Source organism: Agelaius phoeniceus, chromosome 1 (assembly GCF_051311805.1).
Source record: "Agelaius phoeniceus isolate bAgePho1 chromosome 1, bAgePho1.hap1, whole genome shotgun sequence".
In the NCBI taxonomy this organism is placed as follows: domain Eukaryota; kingdom Metazoa; phylum Chordata; class Aves; order Passeriformes; family Icteridae; genus Agelaius; species Agelaius phoeniceus.
Window position 1 is genome coordinate 46,971,721 of NC_135265.1, and position 16,215 is coordinate 46,987,935.

Consider the following 16,215-nt stretch of genomic DNA (forward strand, 5'->3'; position numbering starts at 1 on the left):
TCATCTGTCCTTATTTCATTAAAAAAATAGAATTAATATGCAGTTTCTTTCTTCACCATTTACTATCTCCCTGTCAGATGATCAAAATTAGCATGTGTGCTGTCTAAACTTGTGATAGACGTACAGGCTTGCTGGTGAGCAGAGTTTGGAGATGAACCTATTCTTGCATGCAATGTTCATCAGTTTCCTTTCTGAAAGACAAGTGAGAGGAAATCATCTTGACTCTAACAATTTTACGACAGAAAAATTCATTTAAGTGTGAATGAGACTACTAGCTAGTTCTGGTAATAGGTGAAGTTGGAAATCACCACTCGGGCTGGAACTGCTTGGAGTCTTGGCCTCTTCCTCAACTATATTTTAGGAAATGTTGAACTTCTTGCACAAATGAGGCAAGGATTAAGTGAATCATCTTTCTGTTGAAGATTTTGTAGAGCACTAATTATCCCACTTCTTCTGAAGCACAAATTCAGTATTTTGCAGGGCCTTAGGCTTTCCAGATTGTGTTGCACAGCTTTATTTAAGGCAGTTTTTAAAGGTGACCTCAAGAGTGTAGTATTTGTTCAGGTTCTGTCAACTTTGTAGATTGGTAACTTCATTTCCTCTTACCCCTGATTCCCCTCTCACTCAAGAGTCAACATTTCTGTTTCAGACTGCTGCAAGATGCTGAAGCCTTTTTGGTCCATTGAGCTGAAAGCAGGGGTGACTTGCCTTACATTCTCCATGACACTTTTGTCACCAAATTTGGTCCTGGAGAGAACCATGGGAAGAGGACTTTGAATAAATGTGAAACATAAATTTCTAGTTTTGCTTAAACTATAGACATTGTGTAAAAGGAAATGAAGATGATAAAGTTGTTAAAAGCAATGGTAGTGGTAGGAAATAACTTGGTCTAGGATTTATTTGAGAGAGAGAAATACTGGGATGTGATCTAGCAAAGCAGGACATATGACACACATGGAGAGACCAGCATGATTTGCAGTGGCAGCCCTAACTCTCTCTGTTTTCTTTTCAGTTTGGGGATATTGAGGTAAAAGACTTCTTGTTCTTCAGGGAGAAATTGTTATTCTTGCATGTGATAAAGAAAACATTTGTAATATGACAATTATTTGAAATTTGTAAGCTTCTCAGTTGGTTAAAAACAGGCTTTAACCAATATGCATGTGAATCTCTGTTCTGAGACTGTAGTAGTGTCATGGCTATGTTGCACTTTATAATGTAAGGAGCAGCTTTTAAAAATATTATCATGGATGGAAATGCTTTTTGTGCTCTGTACAGTCAGTGTAGATGTCTTGTCTGTGTTGTGCTCTTCATACAGAGTATTCAAAAACTGAAACTGCAGTTCTCAACACTTTGTTTATGACCTGATAAGTTAATGTGTTTTTTCAACTTATTTTGCTTGAAATGCTCAGATGAGTAAGAGTCCATAAGCATCTGTGTTAATGACACAACAGATCCAATATTAAACTTCATTGAGTCTCTTCCCAATTGTTGTTTTAGCTGGAATCTTGTGTGTCAGCTGACATCCCAGAGAAAGATGAGCATTCAACTAAAGCTGCAGCATTCTCTTGTGGAAATAATGTGTCCTGCTGCCTCCTGCCAGTTAGCAGTAGGTTTCTGACTGCATCTTAAATGGTACATCCTCTTTTCTTTTTAGATTCTTTAACAAAGTGAGGGTTTGTAGATGGCTTTAAGCTTGTCTTGCCCCTGTTCTATCTGTGTAAGCTTCTTTGCTTTTTGCCATGAAGACAGCTCCCATTATTGCTGTGAAACTCCCCTAAAGAGCTGGGGGTGCATGTGCACTTCATCAAAAACAGAAGCAATGGAGGTAAAATAGGTGTTTTAAGGCTTCAGTGTTCAGTGAACTGCATGTTTATATTTCTTACTCTGATGGTTTTATTTTCAAAGATTAAGCATTTAATATGTGTACGTGAAAGATTTAAGGACGCTGATTTACAAAGGAAATACTGTAGATATGTTTCCCATTTTAGGACCCATAGACTATAATGAAATTAAATTATCTAATGAATGAACGCATTGCTTTACAGTTGGTTGTATTATGTTGTTTGGTGGATTTTTTCAGTTCAGTATTTGCTTTCCTCAAACCTCCAACATGGGTATTATTAGCACCCTGTTCTAACTAGCATCACCCTGCTCTGTTGTGGTGCTCCAAGGGCTGCAGATGGATCTCTGCTCTGCCATGGACCTCCCTGGGCTGCAGAGGGACAGCTTTGCCTCACTGGCCTTCACCAGGGGCTGCAGGGGAATCTCTGCTCCAGCTCCTGGAGCACCTTCTGCCCCTTGTTCTGCACTGACCTTGGTGTCTGCAGGGTTGTTCCTGTCACATGTTCTTTCTCTTCTCTCCTGCTGCTTGGTTGTGGTGAGCATTTTCCCCTCCTTAAATATGTTATCCCAGAAGTGCTGCCACTGTCACTGATGGGTTGGTGTTGGCCAGCAGTGGGTCTGTCTTGGAGCTGGCTGAGATTGGCTCTGTCAGACACAGGAGGCTTCCAGCAGCTTCTCACAGGAGCCAGTTCTGTAGTGGCCCCCCTCACCCTGCTACCAAAACCTGGCCATCAGACTCCTCTGATCTAAATTAGGATTCTAATTCAGCTTTCTGAAGGATTAAAAAAATAAAAGATGCGTAGAAATGCAAGATCTATTTAGGGAGAAGGAGCCTAAAAATACCTACCCGGTTACCAGAACAAGAATTTTAAAACTCTGACCCCATGTCTTGTCAAGCCTTACAGTGATTTTTCTTAGTTTAAGAGTCAAGAACAATAGTTTAAGAGTGTTTGGGGTGTTTTGTTTGTTTCCTGAGCATTTCCTGTGTACGGCTACAAGCCACTTCTGCATAACCCTCCTATCAATGCACAGTATAACATGTCTAGCTTCTTGCAAGTACCACAATGGGAGTGTCTTTAAGGAGCACTTCTAAAAACTGTTTATGACTAGCATTAGGTTTTGTGCTGGTTTTGGGGGGAAGGAAGGGAAAGATGGCAATGAGGTGTGAACAGGAAGTCGATGTGTGACTTGTCTGTCTGGTGCAGGGGTACATGTTAATGCCATGTGTGTTATGTAGACCTGGCTAACTCATCTGGGAAATGGTAGTGTTCAGACTCCTGCTTCAATAAATTAGTGTGCCACTTGAACTTTTCCATTTCTTCTGTGTTGTTTCCAGTGGATTCTTGCAATACTTACAACACTAACGTGAAACAGGTGTGTTTGCAATTTTGTACATTGCGTTTCTGTTTATTAGACTTGCATTAGGGATGTGGTCTGATCTGTTAGGAAGGTTTTGGTTTAAAAACTTCTGATATTTGTGTTGGGTTTTGGCTTATCAGATATGGTTCAAGTTTACAGGAATCAGAATGGACCACTACGTACACAAATTTACTTTCATGTCTTTACATAATAGTAATCAAAAAGGATTAAGATTGTTGAGCAGGCTGTGAATTTTGCAATAATTGATGAGCTGGACTTGCTTTTTTTTTTTTTTTTGCTTTTTTGCGCACTGGCAGCATCAGTGGCTGTTGGGGAGCAATCCAGTGAGAATTTTGTTATTTTGCAGCTGAAATAAGGTGTAAAAATGATTGCTCTGTCTTCAGGTGATGAAGAATAAACAAACCCAAAGTAAGTTCTGCTAAACGAATTCTTTTTTCCTCTCTCTTCCCTTTAAGGCATATAACGCCAGAGAAATTCTATGTGGAAGCCTGTGATGATGGAGCAGATGATGTACTTGCCATTGACAGAGTCTCCACAGAAGTCACTCTTACAGGTGACTCTCCTCACCAGTACTTCTCAATACAGTCTTCTCTGTCCTTTTTGTCTGTTTTGCTCTAGGAGTCCAAGAAGATCTTCACGACATTACTGAGATAATACTGACATAATTGTTTTTACTTTGTTACTGTTTAAACCAATGCTTTGCATTCTGTTCTGCAGAGCTTTGTTTCAAATGCCTTTTGGCTGCGGGTTTAATGCTGAGGGTTCCCAGGGTGATAGTGCTTGCCTGTTCTTTGGTAAGACTGTCCATCACAACAGGGGAAGCTGACTCATCCAGGCTGGTTGGGGTTGGTGCTAGAAGTTCAAGATCAAACAGGGAAAGGATTGAACACTGGCATTCTTCAGCTTTTGCAAATTGTCCCAGTGCTGTCTTTTATATAAAACTGAAACCTGACTTTTCATAAAGTCTCCAGAAAGAGCAACAGTAAAAAACTTCTTACTAGAAATTTTCATTCTGCATTGTAAATCCAGATTCAAATGTCAGTGGGAAGAGTCTTAAGCCTGTTGACGCCTTGAAAATTTTAGTTACATTTTTAAAAGAGTATGAAACAAAGAACTTTGATTAAATAACAGTAAAATGAAGGCACTGGGTGACTTTCCTTTTGATACTTCAGGAGTTTGGTAACACAGTATTACTGATCTCCAAACAGACAGAAATGCTACAGTAATAGTAATATAAAAGCAGTCATTGTCTCTCTTTTATAAGGCTTCTTTTATATTTCATGTAAGAGCAGTGTGCCCATCCCACTGATACTTTTGGTATCATAGTAAATTATTTCAATTTCTCCTTCAAAACTGTCCCTTTGAAACTGTCAAGATAGTTATCCCAAGTCTTTTGTCAGTCTACATCTCTCTTACTGCTGCTCTTTTATCAGATGAACCTGCAAGGTGTTTAAAGCAAAAGAAGATTCCAGAATTACCTTTCTCAGTTTTCTGAGTTCTGGGAAAATGCTTCATTCTCTGGGATGGTTTGAGTTTCTTTCAATTTCTCTAAAATCCCTTCTGTTGTTTTAGAAATGTAGATAGATTAAACTTACACATGGTAAGACTTTTAATTGAGATTTGGATACTTTTTGGCTCTCTTGGTGTATTGTTTGGAATACTGTGTCCCTTGCCACATGTATGCTGCTGTTTGTAGTTTTGCAGAGACAGCTTAGGTCTTCTGAGACAGAAATTGACTAGGGCTCAGAAGATGCAAACAGACCTGGGAGGCACAAGCACTTGTGGTTTGGTTATCCTTCATGTCTTGATGGCTTCAAAACAAAGCTTCTGGAAGCTGGCAGGACAATACATTATTGAGGAATCTACTTGCTATGCTATCATGAAAATAAGCTTGAATTTATTTAATGGAATGACTACTTTGATTAAACATGAGAAATTGGTTAGAAGGTGGGTTAGAATCCCAGATCCTCCTCCATCAGGCTTTGAAATTCTGATGCTTTGTTTCTTATACTTAAATATATTTATATACTTATAAATATACTGTAGCAAAACTTGATTTGACAAGGAGGGCTGGAGAAACCTTGTTCTAATTGTGTTCCAATACAGTCATGAAAGAAGCAGTCTGAAATTCTGATGTTATTTTCTTCTGCTTTTCAGTTAAAAAAGATGTTCCCCCTTCAGCTGTTACAAGGCCTATATTTGGTATTTTGGGAACAATCCGATTGGTGGCAGGTAAGGAGAGCAGAACTCTGCTCTTTAAAAATACTTAGACAAAATAGATTACTGAAGAAGCTTTAAAGGCAAAAATAGTATTTGCAAATATCTGAGGATGCACTTTCATCAGTATGATAGGCTTTCCATGTGGCCTCTAGAGGATGGAGGCATCCACATCTTCTTTATCATGAATGTGTGTGTAACTCTTAAAACAGGAGGTGCTCTAAAGGTAGGGTTAACTGGTAGTTGTTTGAGTTATAAGGAATGCATTTCAAATGAGTGCAAAGAAGCTCATCTGCTTATTCTTTGTAACTATTTTAATCTGAGCTGCAGGATTTGATGCAACAGTCAAGTGTTGTGTTGTGAAGCTTGATCAATAATCATGGTACACAAATAGCTGAGAGTGACTGGAGGATAGACAAGTAGATGCAGCTGTTCAAGTAATGATTGTGTTGCAGCTGCCCTACAAATACAAAGAAAATCCAGCATGAAAAGGGCAAGGGCAGACTGGAACAATTCTAAGTTCAGAGAGTTCCAGGATAATATAAGAATAAGTTGTCCAGTTTTTCTAAGTGTCTCGGTGGTCAGGTCTAAGCAGCCAGTGTCATGAATACACCTGATTCATAAAGTGTAAGCTTTTGGGAGAGTAAGCATTGCTGCTCCAACAGTCCTTTTTGTAGAATTTGGTAGAGTTTGAGACTGAAATACTCTGAAAAATGATGTAATAAGCAGTATACATACTGAATAAAATCCCCATATGTAGAAGGGATTAAAGATCACTCACTGCAGTATTCCCAACTGAGGCAAAGGGTCATTGTGTTGAATACAGTGACTTCTACAGGATCTTAAAACTGCTGAATTTTCTATGCTCATCTTCTAAAGAATTGTGGTCTTGCAGACTAAGAGCAATGTAATGGATACATGTGTCCTAGGGACTCCACGAGTGCTGACTGTTTAAAAACTGAACTGCCCCAAAGGGGAATTGTCATCACTTACAGGCTTGGTAGCGATTACTTTTCATCTGCCTGAATATTAAATAAAATATAGAATATGTTAAGTCTCTTAAAAGCTTGGGGTTTTTTCATTCTGTCCCCCAGAGCTTTGCACTGAGCGTTAGCATACAGCTGTCAAAGTAAAGATGTTTTTAGTTAAATTAAATGTTCAGCTAAGTGTTATTAGGCAGTTCACTGCTGTGAGCTGTAAAACTGACCCTGTGTCTACCAATGCAGCATCTTTAACAAATATAAATATTCTTTGCCTATTGCAGTATTAAGAGTAAAATTTTTCTTCAAAAACAAGGTGATACTAAAATATGCTGTGCTTAGAAATATGGTTGTGTTGTGTTCACCAGCAAGTGTAAATTAATTGCTCTGAGTGAACTGTCCATGATTATGGGTGGGTTTTTTGCTTCATGCAGTCAGGGAAACAGCACACTTCCTGGCTTAAATGATAAAAGAACCCCAAATCTTTGTACAGTTTTGAATCTGTTAGGAGTAATATTTTTTCATGATAAGTTGAATAGTCTTTTTTGCTTTTGAAGCATACTTCCTTTCATACATTTTGGGCTTACTCTGTGCTTTTCAAACCACATTTAAGAGCATTGGCCTCTTTCTGAGTTGGCAAACCTGAAGATTTTCAGACTGTCACTGATCAGAAGTAAGAGTAGGTGACACTTTATGTTGTCTGCTTTTTTTAAAGTTCCTTAAACTTAGTGAGCAGCTCAAGATCTCTGAGCATAGAGAAGTGGGTAGCTTAGAAAGTACATTTTGCTTTTGCTCCAGCCCTGTGTGTTTTGCTACACTTAAGAACACAAAGTCCTGTTGGTTTCAGTTTTCTGTTATGGGTATAGGCTGCTTTTCTTAATACATGCAGTTTTTTGGGGTTTTTTTTTAACTTTGTTCTTTCTGATTTACAGGCACATATCTTATTGTAATAACAAAAAAGAAAAAAGTAGGTGAGATTTTTGGTCATGCAATCTGGAAAGCAACAGACTTTGACATCCTCTCCTACAAAAAGACCATGCTGCACTTAACTGATATTCAGGTAGGTACGTTGATTAGGGGAGTGTGGAGCCTGCCTTTTGCAGCTTTCTCAAAATTATCTGATTTTGTGGATTCCCACATGAGGAAGCTATGAATTCTTTTTTTTTAAGAAGCTCTTTGAACAATACCTCTTTTCTGATTTGTTCACGTTACTAGAATGGCTTTAATATTTGGGTTTGGATGTATATAAAATCAAGGTGATAAAAAGTATATAAAATTCAAGGTGATAAACTCACATGGTGCAATTTAGAATATCATTGCAGTTTATGGATGTGCATTTTTGCTTCTATTAAATGGTACACCCTTCCTAATGCTTCTGTTAAGTCTTTCTCAGAGGTTTACTCTTCTGACAGCCCTTACAATAAACTGCATAGCTGTCACCTTATCTGTCTTGCTTTCTTTATGGAATTGTTTATTACATAGTTACTCAGTAGGGAAAATTTGACTTTTACCTTTTTGAGGGAGAGATAGGTGGAAGATTTTTTTAAAACAGGTGTGTAGTGGATTGATAAAGAGCAGGTCAGGGTATCTAACCAATGGAGCTGGAAGGGAATTTGATGCTTTTTCAGGAAAGGAATGAGGTTGAACCAGAACATAGATTATAACTTTTCTTTTGTCTTACCATCTTGTTTTTTGGGGTTTTTTTTTGACTGAATAGTTTTCAGGGAAACTAACAGCTTCCCTTTTGCTTGGAAATTGTTAGGGTTCGTTTCATATCAGTAGCTATTTGCCTCACAGGAATACTGTTCTCTGCTCTCTACTGTTGTTGCAGAATTTGGTTGCAGTGTGCTAGCTGCAAGTTACCAGTGAGCTGGTATCAGAATTGCACTGTCATGCTTTCCTTCTTGTGTGGTAATCTCTGGATGATGTCATGTATTGCTAGAGCACTAGCAAAATTCATCTCATCACTTCAAAAAGTAGTGGTAGCTTACAAGAGTAAAATATTTTGATAGCAGTATTTGACAGCTCTTTTGTTCTTTCCTCATCTCAACAGTTGCAGGACAATAAAGTATTTTTATCAATGCTTAACCATGTCTTGAGCGTGGACGGGTTTTACTTCTCAACAACCTACGACCTAACACACACCCTGCAGCGGCTGGCCAACACAAGTCCAGAGTTCCAGGAAATGAGCCTTCTAGAGAGGGTAAGCATTTGAGTCTGCTTCGTGTCTGTGTCTTGCAAATTGTCAGTCAGTTTGATGCAGATGATGTTTAAATGATGCTGGTGTTTTATCCAAGCTGTTAGGGGTTGTGTCTGAACACACTGGTCCACACAAGTCTCGTAGCTTGTGAGCAGCACAGCGTTCTAGGGATCTGTTCTGATCTCCTGTCACACTTCCAGATCAGCAGTTGGAAGTACTTCCTAAAGTGTACTTTAAACTGATTTTGAAAAATCCAAAAGAAATTAAATTTTGCCTCTCATATTGAACACTTCTAATTACAAGAAGGAGCTAAGTATTTTGGGCAATTGAGAGAAAGCAAATAATTCCTTTGAGCGGGGGGAAGGAATCCAAAGTGGAATAAGTTGTACTTGTGTTCATATTCTTTTCCAGAGTAACTTGGGATAGACCTGCAGGTTTTATGGCTGTCAGTCTTGGGATGTTGTATTCTTTCTAAAGTATTCCAATTCTTTGTGTGAAGCGTGAATTTAGTATGCTGTTTTTGTCTTAAAGAAAGCAGCCAAATGCAATTTGAACTTGAAATTTTCTTGTGTATGTATTGATGGGGTTTTGGTTTGGTTTGGTTTTTTAATATTGGAAAAACTACTTACATTTGGGGATTGTTTTGCATCATCAAAGGCTGCTTGGGCAGTGCTCTTGCCAGGGAGAGCAAGGAAACAAAAGGATTGGTTTGCCTTAAAATTGTGTCACTTCAGAAGGTTGTTTAAAAGGCAAAGTACAGTAATAAACATCAGTTACAAGTAAATTCAGATATCATATGGTTAATAATTTCATATGCCCATGACTGCAGTATAATGGCTTATCAAAAGGACAATGGCAATTTTGAACATGTCCAGTTTTCCTCTGCAAGAGAAGTCTGGTTTGTGTTTGGAGTGTGGGTGTTTTTGTTTGATATTTGTGTTTGTTTTTTATAACAGTACTGGTAGAAGGAAACAACCACGGTGTAGGGCACCACTGCATTATGTTCTGCAGCTCAGTTTTCAGTGGTTTAGAAGTGTCATGCAACACCCTTAAGATAGCTAAAAGAATAGGTCTCTCCAATCTTTATTTAGATTTCTAGTTGAGGATATGAAGGCTACTGATGAAAGAAGGGAACGTCATCTCCATTTGTACCCGTTCACGTAAATTTACATGATGCTGTGGATGCTATGATACTGCCTTTATGTTGAATTAAACAGAACTTACAGTCTCTAAAAGCATCTTGGCTTTTTTTTTTTTGCTGCAGGCAGATCCACGGTTTGTATGGAATGGACACCTTCTGAGAGAATTTATTGCTCAACCAGAGGTAAACACTTAGTAATGATTCTGTTAATAGGGAACAAATATACTTTTGCTATAGGTATGCAACATCTTTTTGTGATTCTGTCTCTTTCAGACAGCCAGAATCTAGTATAACATGGCTAATCATCGTCTAGTTTAGCACAGTGAGTCTTCTGCTTTCAAACTTCCAACTTTATTAATGCCCTCAGTAGTACTTCTAGAAAGCTACTTTTTTGGAAGTGTCAGTATTTGAAAATACTGTGCTGTGAAGATAGCTGCTCATATAAACCAAAGGGGAAGTTACACTGCACAGTGTATGCTTTTCAAGTTTTTGAAGTTTAGCTACTTATTTATCTTTGGGTATAACCAAGGTCCAGTTCATCACTTTTTTCCTAAGACTGTCTCACATCATTCTCTATAAATGCAGTTTAAATTCCATTTTGCTAGTGAACAGATCATAAAGCTGGTAATTGAGAGTAAGACTGACAATTTAGATTCTTCCAGTTTATTTCAAATGAAGTGTAACCCTTGAATTCACTTAGTCCAGCAAATACAAGTGCATGACCATGAGCCACAGCTGTGGCACCTTAATGGCCAGACTGTCTAAGCTCCTTCCTGCCAGAGACCTCCTCTGTCTGTTAAACTCCTTGGATTGCCTGCACTCCAGCAGCCTCCTCTCTCCACCAGTGCTTTGCATTTATCAAAGCAAGTGACGCACGGCTTCTATTTCTGCCTCGGTAACCTGTGGAGATGTGCTGGTACATTAGACAGCACTGTTCCAAAAGGCTGGATTGTGCCCTGCTTCTGGAATGTGGAGATACCAATTAGAGAAGGGCTGTTGTACATATTCCAGGGGCATATTACTGGGTCTAAAGTTTGCATAGTGCTATGCAAATAAAGCTTGGGAAATGAGAGAGAAGCTGTGGTGGGAACAGCAAAGGAAAATCAAGTGTGGCTGGCTAGTGAAAACAGACCTAGGGGGCAAAGCACAGAAGCTGAAAAGAGAGATAACTGGTATTTTTAGGCCACGCTTCCCCTCACATTGATTACAGGTGAAGGTGACTTGATGCAGGAACAGTTTTAGGTAATGTTAAGTGTGGAATTTCTGACTTCTAGTATTGAACTTCGAAGTTTTCTTGGAAGATGGAATGGCAAGATAGGAAAAACCCTGGAACAAGCATTTTGAGCATTTATCACATAAAAATAAGTCTTACTGAAGGCTTCTGTAACTACTGTCTCTGCATATGTCCTTCTGTGGAGATAAAGCAAACACACCATGTCAAAGGATTTTCAGCAAGTATTGCTTTATATCTGGTATGTTTGTAGGAGAATAAATGCCGTGTATAGGGAGGACAAAGCAGCTTGCTTTTTGTCCAGGCTGCTTAATTAGGATTAGACTTTTACTTTTTTCTTCCTGCTGATAAGTATTGCATATGTTTCTGCTTTCCCTGAACTTCTTTTCTCAGAAAGGAATGTTTCACCCTAAACAAAAAGTAAATGATATAAAGTATATGAAATTACCACAAAATCCTTGAGCAAAGCAAAATCCCTCACCTTTTTTGGCTACTAGTGTTTAATATTTTTCACATGTATTTGTGTTTTTCAGATCCATAGGTTTGCTACACCAGTGATGCATGGATGTATCCTTTTGTTCTGTAAAACTGTGTACTGGAAATGGGTGGTCCAGTAACAAAATGGCTGCTGTGAGGCTGTTCTGTTGTTACACTGGCAATTATAACATAGAGCACATTGTCACAAATAAGTTATAGTTTGCTCATATATGGGTGTTACATATTGTTTGATAGTCTACTCCTGTGTTAACTCCCTGGAATATTCTGCTGTATGGGTTTAATGTATTTGATTTTACAGTCTTGGTTTGCATAACAGTCAATAGGAAGGTTAAGATTAATATGGCAGATGCTCTCCCACCAGCTTTAGTACTTTTTTATCGTGCTATAAGGATGCATTTAATTTAGATACAAAATAAGGGAGGACAGTTTTGACTTGAAGGAGTGCTTATGGATGTTGATGACTAAAAGGAAAAATTCTGCTGAAGGCTCCTGGGATGCTTTTCCTGGGCAGCTGCTTTTTCTGCACCAACACTTTGGGAAACAGCCTTTTTAGTAAAGCAGTCATGAGTTTATTTTTGAGAAGGGATCAATGCTGCAAGGAAGCTGAATGCTTTCTGGAGGCAGTGTGTGATAAGCAGTAAGTCCCAGGTAGTTGTTCCTGGACTGACAGTATGAAAAAGACTGGCAAGACTGGACGGAGCAACTCATGCCAGGTTCTGCTCTGTTCATCCATTGCAAAGGCCCCTCAGGTGTGTGCAGGGAATAGTTTCCAGATGGAATCAGTTGATCTGATAGGACTGTCAGCAGCTGGAAGATCTCCAGTACTTTCCTGTGACTTCATTTAATGGAAAATGTTGTGGGAGTAGGCAGAGAGACAAAGGAAAGATAGCAAAAGGGAGACATTGAAACACCCTAATCCTTATCCTGCTGGTTCTGGGTAAATTGCAATTAACAACTGACAGACTGCAATTAACACCTTCCTCGAGCCTGTTTTTCACTGTATAAAAATTAGCATAAGTAATATTTGTTTAAAATAGAATTACAGCAAAACCTTAGACAACTCAGGAATTGGAAGAAATGGGATTTCTAGCAGTAAAAATGCTAGGAAGACTCCACAGCAGAATTGTTACAGTGCCACTAGCAGATAGTTCAATAATATCAAAGTTGCTTTTTTTATTTCCCCATATGAACCCAAATATATTTTTTCAACTATGTGTGCTGGGCTTCTAGTCTTGCAGTGATGAGAAATAATGGACTTGGATAGTTGAGATTTTAATCACCTGAAGCCCTGAACTACATTTAGTATTTACCTTGCTGCTCCAAACCAAAGAACAGTACTAAAGTTCTTTAGCCCTACTAAAGAACAGTAAATTCTGTCTTGTCCTTATCTGTATACTAGGAAGTTGCTAATAGCAAGTTGTCATTTTAAATGAGCACAGATTGCCAACAGAAAATAGGCTGACAATTGCTAAGCAGCTAATGTTAGAGGTAATCTTTCTTGCAGAATACTGTTGGCTGTGCAAATGTTGAATTAAAAGGTAGAGGACCTGGCAGTAATTTTCCAGGGAAAGGGAAACAGAGGAATGGGTATTTTTCAGCCTTAATTTATGAATTGAGAGAACATTCTGGATGGGGACAATTTGTATTATATTTTGGGGGGTTGTTTACAAACAGTATTGGCATAAATACAAACAGAAATCAAGATGACTCATGTATGAAATCAGTGTATTCTTTAACAGAGCTGAGGCGCTCATGTGTGACACAGCTGCTTTATATCCCATTTGAATAATAGATACAGAACCTAAATTTCACTTGAGACAAAGTATCTAGACTCCTCAAAGAGAAGACTGCAGTAGACTAATTTAAAATTTGACTATTTTGATCTTTTACTTGCTTTAAAGTGATAGGTTTCAGTTTTTAGGGGCAAAACATGCAAACTGGTGAATCTACCTGGAGAAATTTTTCATGGGTGCTGGTCTCTATTAGACTTGATAGCTTACTGCAGTCCCAAATAAGTGCCACTATAAGTAGCATGAAACAAGAGTAAAGCTGAAACTAATTGTCGTTGCCCCTGTTTGTTGGTTAGTCCCAGGTGCATTTGGCACTTTGGGTATGTAGCCTGGGCTACAGGAAACCATTCTTGTGTGAGAAGTTCAGACTGGAGTCTTGATGTGTTTTCATTCTCTTTTTCTTCACACAGATTAGAAAGCCAGTCTATTTTACTGCTAGTTCTGGCATTTGTAGATGTGATGTATGTTGCACTTACAGGTGCAAAATGTATACCCCAAGATATTTACTCTTCTAAAAGCCTAGAAAAAAATTAGAAGAGGTATTTTTGAAGTAGTTGTTAATTTTTAAAACAATAGGGGCAAGAAACTATTAAGGTAGTCTAATGAAATTATGGATTAGATGGATTCCTGATTTTTAATTAAGACCATAAGACCCTGAATAAACTTCTTTAGAATCACATTTTCTCAAAATTACAGCAGTTTTAATGATTGTTCATCAGTGACATCACCATAGAGTGTTGTTTTGCAATGTGCATATTGATCCTAATATTGTTACTGTCTCTCCAGTTAAGTGTTCAACTGTTGTTGGGGTGACAAATGTTTACAGATTTATTTGAATGTAGTTCTCTTGATTCCTTAAAGTTTCCTACCTGTTGATGTGTAAAAATATCCTAATGAAACATTGGGGTTTTTCCTGAGTGTTGTTCATCAGTTATCACTATGCACTCTTGTTCAATTAATGGCAAGTGTTTTGACTGGCTCCTTATTTCCAGAAGAAGCTGTTTCAGGGCTGGTGTACGCTACTATGTAAGAGGTAAAAGAAAAAACTGATTTATGTGTTCCATCTGCGCATGTGAGTTACCTTTAAGAGTAATTGCTGGATAATGGCATGCAAAAAACCCATTGTTTAGTTTGTCTTGGTTCTTCCTCCAAAGAAAATATTAAGAACTGAAGCATTTTTTGGTATTTATTAAAACTTACTCTTCTTTGTATCTTTAAGACATAACTGCAAAAGTTTTGTAGTGATTTTTAGCAGATGGCTGTTTTCATTGATGCTAAATGCGAGTGTGTAATAGCCCTTTTGGTCTAGAGGTAAATCCTGATAAGAGCATCACTGCTGCTGGCAGGGGAGCCCTGAGTGGTGTTCTCTAATTGTTTCAAGTTAAAAAGCAAACAGGGCAATGAATTTAAATTACTTTTTCTGTTCTTAGTCCAAACATACATGCTTTTGAAGAAATTTGTCCCGTTTCTGCAGTACCATTGTAACAGAATTGTGAATATTTTGGTCTAAGAGCACTGGTATTTTTTTTCATATTAAATGATAATCTGTAGTGCTAGAAATACCAAAATGTGTTAATGTGTTAACTTAAAGAAGCACAGTTCTGCTTAAATTTGGTACAGATCATATGAAACTTTTACCACGGTTGTGTTTAATTTTATGTTGTCAGGCAGCTCTGTGCTTCCTGTGAGGGCTTGGAAGGGCAGGAAGCTTTTTGCTGATGTGCTGTCACTGTTTTGCAGGCAGGCTGAGCCAGCTAACATGGTCTTTTTCCTTCGCAGGTATTGATTCAGAAGGGCACGCTGCTAACTTTGTTGAGACAGAACAAATTGTGCATTACAAGGGGAGCAAAGCATCGTTTGTTCAGGTAAGGTCACTGTAAGAAACAGATACGTAGATAGATAGCTCTGTCTGTGCTTTTAAATATAGATTGCATATAAGATGTGCAAATAAAACTAAACAAACAGACTGAATTAGTTTAACAAAATAAACCTGTCTGCTTTATTTTTAAATGTCAAGCGGGTTTTGTAAATTCTGCTGTTTAAAACCATTACCATTCTTTTGCAGACTCGTGGATCTATTCCTTTTTTCTGGTCTCAAAGACCAAACCTCAAGTATAAACCAAAGCCACAGATCAGCAAGTCAGTAAACCATGTATGTGAGTGTTTTTGTCTTGGGGTTTTAACATGTTACTGGGCTCATGTTTGTGTGATAGGGTTGCAAACTGTAATCAGAAGAATAAAAATCAGCAATACTGGATTGAGCATTATTTTTTAAAAGTAATATCAAGAAACCTTGTACTTCTTATAATGAATTAAAAGGCTGAAAAAAATGCAGGCATCAATGGGAGTAGTTTGTCTTTGGATCCAGTTTGCAGCAGTTTTAGTATCTGTACAATACTCTTCATCTGTAGCATGTTTAATGAGGAGAACTGAATGGACTGGGAGGAGCAAAGTGGGAATGTCTTGGCACAATAGAGAACATCAAACAGTTATAAGAATCATCAAAAATATTATAATGGTGGTTCCTTGTAAAGCACAGATCTTAATAGTAGTGTACATCTGTCAACCCATTTCCTTTCTCTTCTAGATGGATGGCTTCCAAAGACATTTTGACTCACAAATAATTAGCTATGGAAAGCAAATGATTGTCAACTTGGTATGCTTTCACTTGTTCTTCCTGAAAAAGTTGTTGTTCTTTTAAGCAGGCTTCTGAGTAATTCTGTCTTTGTTTTCCCTTTTCCCAGGTTAACCAAAAAGGCTCAGAGAAGCCTCTTGAGCAAACCTTTTCAAAAATGGTGAACAGCATGGCAAATGGAATGGTCAGGTACATGTGACATGAAGTGACACATTTTGTGTTACAAGTTAAGCATTCCCTCTGAGACTCACAGAGGGGTCAGCTCTTCAGGGGCCTTTACCAGTTCTGTGATTTGTTTGCA

General features: G+C 38.2%; 1 protein-coding gene across 1 annotated transcript in view; it reads left to right on the plus strand.

The window, feature by feature from the left end:
• The window catches only part of SACM1L (SAC1 like phosphatidylinositide phosphatase), a 29,473-nt gene that overhangs the window by 4,435 nt on the left and 8,823 nt on the right, over positions 1–16,215 (plus strand). The window contains exons 2-12 of the mRNA XM_054634761.2: positions 3,678–3,775; positions 5,380–5,454; positions 7,352–7,479; positions 8,473–8,622; positions 9,884–9,943; positions 11,525–11,558; positions 14,211–14,312; positions 15,059–15,144; positions 15,345–15,431; positions 15,867–15,935; positions 16,024–16,103. Coding sequence (XP_054490736.1) covers positions 3,678–3,775; positions 5,380–5,454; positions 7,352–7,479; positions 8,473–8,622; positions 9,884–9,943; positions 11,525–11,558; positions 14,211–14,312; positions 15,059–15,144; positions 15,345–15,431; positions 15,867–15,935; positions 16,024–16,103 — 969 coding nt within the window. The remainder of the gene's footprint in view (positions 1–3,677; positions 3,776–5,379; positions 5,455–7,351; positions 7,480–8,472; positions 8,623–9,883; positions 9,944–11,524; positions 11,559–14,210; positions 14,313–15,058; positions 15,145–15,344; positions 15,432–15,866; positions 15,936–16,023; positions 16,104–16,215) is intronic.